At 47.1% G+C, this 7,882-nt stretch overlaps 1 protein-coding gene across 1 annotated transcript in view; it reads left to right on the plus strand.

Moving 5' to 3' along the window:
- LOC116957689 (hydroxylysine kinase-like) overlaps nt 1–1,827 on the plus strand; it is a 17,277-nt gene extending 15,450 nt beyond the window's left edge. The window contains exon 7 of the mRNA XM_076061908.1: nt 143–1,827. Within this exon, the coding sequence (XP_075918023.1) occupies nt 143–317 (175 nt within the window). The 3' untranslated portion in view covers nt 318–1,827. The remainder of the gene's footprint in view (nt 1–142) is intronic.
- Nucleotides 1,828–7,882: the final 6,055 nt, after the last annotated feature.

Here is a 7,882-nt window from a genome sequence, read left to right on the forward strand (position 1 = left end):
TCCAACTATGGCTGAAATTCCTGAACGCTAAAATCCCAGCCGATCAACAAGTCGGCAGCAAAAACCCTCTTGAATAACAAACGATATTAACCGTCACGACAGCAACGGCGACAACAACAACATGGTCTACTTTTCCCCGCAGGTTCTGCCAGTCGCTGGTCATGGCCCGCTACACGATCCTGCGATACCCGCAGAACGCCGACTACCTGCTGATAACGGCGCGCACCGGCTGGGTGAAGCTACGCGAGCTCTGGACCAGGGGCCTGGAGGACATGCAGAGGCTGTGGTCCGATGTTGCGGCACGGTACAGAAACTAGAACCGCGGTGGAGATCGAGACGGACGGCGAGGAGAGAGAAGGGGGAGTTTGGGGTGGGGGGGGGCCCACCGTGAGACACGTCCTCCCACTCGCCCCACCGGTACCTCCCGAGGCTTCGCAAGGAACCGGTTTCAACTTGAACGTGGCGCTGTTGGTTTTGGACACGTGCGATCTTTGAATACGGAATCTGAAAAATGTGAATTGCTCATGCAGGCACTTAATGCATAGGGGAGGTTTTTCGTGGCTTCAGGTTAGGAACGTATTGTTGCTGCATCCAGCGCTGTTGACAAAACGGCGTTCACATGCGCATCCGTGGGTGATAATAATAATACTGTCAGAATATTTTTTTCCCGTTCATTTACTCAGGAAATCCTGACTGTTTCTGAGATTTTGTATTCATGAAGTTCCAGCGTTCAGATGTTCGACCAATTCCTTTGTAGCTTGTTTGGCTCGTGAGAGGAAACCGGAGTAACTCGGAGATTACCTGTGCATACGAAAGGTGGTGGGGGGGGGGTAACACTCGACAACTGCATAGATGTTTTATATTTTTATTATTTTATTGTTTCCCTGCTACGTGACTTTACCGAAAGAACCAAGAATATAAAAAGCGTCACCGTACACCGACATCTGTTGGCCAACTTGCAGCGCAAGGCCTAAAACGTCTGCTTTTCCCAGACAGTCTTCAAATTAAGCACTAAACCCAGGCTCTTCCCCGGTTGAGCTTCAAAGATCTGACGAGATTTGGTGCATTCTGGGTTAATTTTGTTATTTTGTGAGTTGCAGTTGCATTCAGATATTTTTTTAATCTAAACTACAGTTGACCTTAGAACCCTCAGACATGGGCGTGGGGAGTCCTGGCCTCGTGAAAGATCAGTCGACTTTCTTCCGTTGCCATGACCTTCCACTCGGCGGACTTTGGGAACGGTAGTGTGGTGGGGGTGGTGGGTGTTTGATGATTTTGCTGTAAAGGTTTCCTCTACAAAAGTGGGACACTCCTGGGTTTTGCCACCAAGTACTAAGTCATGTTTTGCAGAGGGGTCAAATACTTATTTCCCTCATTAAAATGCAAATCAATTTATAACATTTTTGACATGCGTTTTTCTGGATTTTTGTTGTTGTTATTCTGTCTCTCACTGTTCAAATAAACCTACCATGAAAATTATAGACTGATCATTTCTTTGTCAGTGGGCAAACGTACAAAATCAGCAGGGGATCAAATACTTTTTTCCCTCACTGTAAGTCCGATTACAGGGAATGACTATAACATGAATTGGAAGTGATATCTGGACCTTTTCAAACAAACCGCATTGACCAGTGTGGTGCAGTATGGTCAAGCAACCCATATAATATGGGGAAAGGCATCATCCAGCAGTGGATTGATCTGAGGCTGTGAAAATTGGCTAAGCCTCGAACGCAGATGCACCACGTATACACTGCCGCCTCCTGTCTTATGCCATTGCCGACGAGAATGTTGCGTTCTCATACTAAATTAAAACTATTTTTTATTTTACCAGGGCCCACTGAGCTATAAAGCTCTTTTTTTTTCGAAGCGACCTGGCCACAAATGATAGCTCAACGAAGTGGCTTATCGTGTGAAAATTTCTAGCAGCCAAATACTCCAAACGCATGCTTCTGAATTGGGAGGGAAAAACCGGAGGACTCGGAGAAAAAGCCACACGATCAAGGGGAGAACATCCAAATATACAGCAGCAGGCGTCAGTCGAGATCGAACCAACGACCTCCTGTATACCAGGCGAGGTAGTTAACATCTGGCCACTGTGCTTGCAGCCCATCTTACCCGAGTGAATGTGAGCTTGCATTCTGTGCTCTGGAACACCCGAAAGTACACCGCCAGTTTTTCAGGTCGCCCTATCCGATGAGAGCGATCAAACACGAAGTGCGATTCTCAGAGACAGCAATAATATAATCCCATTCCTCTAGAATTACTGTCAGCTGTGCTCCTATGATAGGAAAGGTTATGCCACTCTTCAGAGGTATGGGGTGCTCTCCTTTCCTTCTCACCTCATCTATGCCAACCGTGTCACGATGTATTTATTTCAATTGTGCCTCTCGTTCGCCAGTCTGATTCTTCAGCTTGTGTACGTCTTGTATCGAGTAGGTGGTGTGGCCAACACCACGCCAAAGGGGCCGTCCATAAATGACGTCACGCACCTGGGCCGGGGGGTCAGACATTTGTGACGATGCGTGACGAGGGGGGGGGGGGTGAGAAATGTGACGTCACATCAAAATGCGCAACTTTAAATGAATATAGACAACACGCTCCACTTAATTAAATAGACTTGTTAATAAATGTTTTCTCCTACAACATCAGAGTGCAGCGGCACAATAAATACGCACTACAATGACAATAGTTTAAAGCGATTTGAAGCATGTTTTATCTTTCGATTTAAAGCTTTCGTGACTGCAATGATTCATCTTCTTTGGTTCTTTCGGTAAAGTCACGTAGAATGAGAATAAAATAATAAATTGATAAAATAAAATAACACAATAATATTCTCACGACGTTTCGGCCACAACACAAGCGGCCTTCATCAGGTGAAGGGACTAGACTGTCTGGTAGGACAGCGCTGGAGTGCTGTCCTACAAGACCAAAGAAGATGTTTTATCTCTTTTTTTTGGGGGGGGGGTCAGACATTTGTGACAATGACGAGGGGGGGAGTCAAAAATCGTCCAAAATCGCGTGACGTCATTTATGGACGGCCCCAAAGCCGCTTTTGTCGCCCCAATGCTGACGTTGTATCCACAGCACACCAGGTACTCATTTAAGTCTGAGCCGACATAATTGAGGCCCAGGAAGTCACCGTTGTGACCACATACACACGCACGGACATTCGCCAATGCGTCATCATCGCCACTCCGATCACTTGGCGGCCGACGACAACGACGACGACGATGTCTGGGGCCGCTCTACCCGATGCAAGGATTCTGCCGACGGCTAAAGGCTCCTCCTCCCGTGCGCCTCTGGCGATGCCCCCCGAACAGCGCTGTGCCGAGATGGCTGCGTCAACGGCGGGCGCTGCGCGGCTCCCTGGCGTGTGCACCTGCAGGGACGGCTACTCGGGGCTTCGCTGCCACAAGCGTACGGCCACCATCTGCTGCTGCTGCTGCCGCCTCTCAAATCCCCGCCGTCAACTCTTCGTAGAGACAGATTGGGGGGGGTATCCGATTGGGATTTCCTTGGCATTTTTCCCTCCAGTCCTCTGCATTCTCAAACTGAAATTTGCGGGCCAGTCTTCCACGGTCCATTCGCATCTCCCATTAGTCGCCATTGAAGTGTAAATTGGACCGTATCGCTGCATTGTATTGCAGGCTGATGATTTTGTGGGAAGTGAAAAGTGGGCCACATAAAGGTGTATCTACTGGCTTTACGAAACACCTGTTGTAGCCTATAGTTACCTGTGTACTAGAGGACAGCGAAAGAACGCGTCAACTCCTTGGTAGGTCGGTAAGCTGTACAATGTGGTTATTTATATAAGCATAGTGTCTATCTGTTGATTTGAGAGCTGGAATCGAGACATTCTTCCATATAAGCTGGTATGCTTGATTTGTCACATCGTGTTCCCTGAGATATCACAAATAGTGGCATCAAATGACTGCATCTAACAGAGAAATCCATGTTTAGAAGTCTGTCTCTTTCCTGTTTTATTTCCTCGTAATGATGAATATTTCAAATTTTCAGATTCAGGTTAATGTATCAAGATGCGTTAAAATTGTGGGGAAGATACGTGACCGTTAGTCATTATACCCTGGTCAATGCAGGTTGGTGAGGAAACTCACCCGACGTGGATAACCACACACCACTTGCACTCAGATGACCCCAACCACTCGGGACTCAAGCAGGTACACGGATAGCACCGGGAGGTCTTCATCCAGCTGTGGATTGATCGTGGTCAATGATGACATTCAATGTTTAAGGTGTAGTAGCGGTGCAATTGTTAGCGCAATGCACTATGAACCCAGCAGCGACTCAAGTTTGATTACTGATCACAGATGACATCAGTAGTGAGTGATATCTGAACTAATTCTGGGCACCTACCTGTCCTTCACCAATCCACACTGACCAATGTGGTGAATGATGGTCAAACAACCCCCATGGCAGAAACATCGTGGTGGAGGAATTTATCCAGCAGTGGATCGACAAAGGTCTTCACATTTAAATAAAATGTTTAGTGCCAAGTGATTGGACTACACATTTTAATTCTAGATTTAAAGCTTTTGTGACTGCTAGGATCCATACTCTTTGGTTCTATTGGGTAAAGTCAGCGCTGTCCTCCAGACAGTCTCGTCCCTTCACCTGATGAAGGCCGCTTGTGTTGTGGCCGAAACGTCGTGATTTTTTGTTATGTTATTTTCACTTACGTGACTTTACCCAATAGAACCAAAGAGTACTACACATTTTACCCAGCAGAATGGCGGTAATTGTCGCACGCGCAAAACGAAATCGTCTCGCAAGTTCACAGTGTCATATTGTGCATCTTCATTCTTTGTGCCGTCTGCCTTTTGCTCAGGCCAAGCGCGACATCCCGTGTAGTCACGGTGCTGTCACTGATCACCAATCGATTATATAATTACTGCACCTGAATGAGTTAAATGAAGACGTCACCCTGCTGCTGCTCTATTTAAGACCGGGAGCAAGTGAGGGCTTTACCATTCTGGCGAATTGCCCGATGATGCTGGATGTAATTACCAGCGAAACGTCGTATTCAAACTGTAAATGTTGTGGATTCACTCTTCAACACACCGGTGGGCTGATGTAGTGAAACTCTTTTGTCAACGTGACACTTTTTTTGCTGATTGGCCGTGTCGGGTGGTGGAGGGTTACGACACATTTATAAATAACGCGATCTAACCCAAAAACCTTTATTATGAATAACGACACTAATTACACAATAACTAGCTACGTGACCACCAGGCTAACTACACTAATTACACCGTAACTAGCTACATAACCACCAGGCTAACTACACTAATTAAACCGTAACTAGCTACATAACCACCAGGCTAACTACACTAATTACACCGTAACTAGCTACGTAACCACCAGGCTAACTACACTAATTACACCGTAACTAGCTACGTGACCACCAGGCTAACGACACTAATTACACAGTAACTAGCTACGTAACCACCAGGCTAACTACACTAATTACACCGTAACTAGCTACGTAACCACCAGGCTAACTACACTAATTACACCGTAACTAGCTACGTGACCACCAGGCTAACTACACTAATTACACCGTAACTAGCTACGTGACCACCAGGCTAACTACACTAATTACACCGTAACTAGCTACGTCACCACCAGGCTAACTACACTAATTACACTGTAACTAGCTACGTAACCACCAGGCTAACTACACTAATTACACCGTAACTAGCTACGTAACCACCAGGCTAACTACACTAATTACACCGTAACTAGCTACGTGACCACCAGGCTAACTACACTAATTACACCGTAACTAGCTACGTGACCACCAGGCTAACTACACTAATTACACCGTAACTACACTGGGAGTAGCTACAACGGACAGGACCCCAGCTTGGGTCCAAGTCCACGTGTTGGTGACTCTTCACGGACGTCGAATGTAGATCTTCAGGATGACAACAGCAACTCTGGGGACCCAGCTTATATCCTCCGTGGTCGTGGCTGGCCCCACCCTTGGCCACGACCACCTTCTAGAATCCTCGAGCAGGATCTCGCCCCGACACGTGACCACCCCTAGCCCCCCACTTGGGGACCCTGTGTAGACTTTACCAGTCACGTGTTCTCCGGGGTCAACCAGAGTGCCATGGCCTATAGTAACCCGATTCCATGGCTGACACTCTCACACCCCATCCTGTAGGGGTCGGCAATGCACACCTGAGCGTGGTGTCACTCAGCGCTATGACTCAGCGCTCACAGAGCCCCTCTAGGGCCAGCACGACACCCGCATACAAGTGGTGTCCGCGATGTGAGTACATCGCACGCCGTGCCTCTCTAGGGCCGGCATTACACAGTGACATCCACGATGTCACTATATACGTGGTGTCCACGATGTGAGTACATCGCACACCGTGCCCCTCTAGCGCCGGCATTACACAGTGACGTCTGCGATGTCAGTACATCTGCATTCCTCTTTCCATCCCAGAGTAACTCTCAGCATGCACCGCTTCACGCTTTTTTCCTAAATACTGTTCAGCTTTTGTTCCATGTTCTTGTTTGATAATTCTTATTTATCACCGGTGTTATGGTATAAGCCATGGTCCTTGTGTATTCTGTGCAACGGCATGGACCATAAATAGCTCGGCACACACCCGGCTTGTTGATGTCCAATTGAACGATGCAATGCGGTGGCACTGGAACCTTAAAGCAGGATCCAAAATCCTGGCTTCTCGAGTTGCCACGCATCACTTCCCCATCCATTTGCCTCAATACTGCAACTGTCCGGGAAGCACAGCAAATCGTGGAAAAACGAACGTCTCCCCATCCACTCGGATCTCAATACAGTCCCTCGCCAGCACTCGAGTCGAGCAAGCCTTTTTGGACCCACGCGCTTAACCTTCAACAACGTAACTTAAAACGTGATATTCTTGGGTCTTTCGGTAAAGTCACGTAGATAGGTTCAAAGAAAATAACAAAAAAACTACGTTTCGATCACAGCACAAGCAATCGTCATCAGGAGAGCAATCTTATTATCTCTGAGATCAGGGCTAGGCCAGCCCTGAACAAGATCCGTCGACTCGATCAAGTCACTCACATTTCTGAAGAGATGCCGCGACACTAAGGTAATACCGATCGCCTTCACACTGACATCTGCTGTTGTCACTTCTCCCAATGGTAAACGGATCTTGTTCAGGGCTGGCCTAGCCCTGATCTCAGGGATAATAAGATTGCTCTCCTGATGATGATTGCTTGTGCTGTGATCGAAACGACGTAGTTTTTTTGTTATTTTCTTTGAACCTATCTACGTGACTTTACCGAAAGACCCAAGAATGTGAATTCCTGCAGTCACGAAAGCTTTAAGTCAGCATTCAAGCGTGATTCTTGGAAATCCGAATGAAGTCCACAAGACACAAACACCTCATGAAATACCTGATGTAAAAGGTACCTGGCTTCGATCTTCCGTAAAGCTTACGGGCTACCCTAAACAACATCCGGTCGATGCACAAAAATGGAAAATAAAAAAAAAACTCTCCAGTGTGCGACTGGGGTCACCCAGAACCATGGAACATATAACAATTCAATGCCCGATTCACAAACATAATGGAGGCATTACAGTGATACAATCTGCTACAGCTGACGCAGTCATCCGGCTCTACCATCTCAAAGAAACATTATTGTAGTTGCTACACGTCTGCACATACGAATAAGAGGTTTGTGAAACTTGAATCGATGTGGTCATGCTATATAAAGCTGCTGCACTGGCTGAAATTGTCAGTTTGTAATTATGCATATTGTTGTTGCAACGCGTTTTCTCAGTGGTCCGTGAACAGTACACGTCGTGTTGAGTGACCAGAACGGCACGTACTGCCCCTTCGAGCTTAGTTGTTCCCCTAAC

The sequence above is a fragment of the Petromyzon marinus genome, unplaced genomic scaffold (assembly GCF_048934315.1).
Source record: "Petromyzon marinus isolate PM22_M1 ecotype Great Lakes invasive population unplaced genomic scaffold, UKy_Petmar_22M1.pri1.0 PM_G_Scaffold_44, whole genome shotgun sequence".
NCBI classification, from domain to species: domain Eukaryota; kingdom Metazoa; phylum Chordata; class Hyperoartia; order Petromyzontiformes; family Petromyzontidae; genus Petromyzon; species Petromyzon marinus.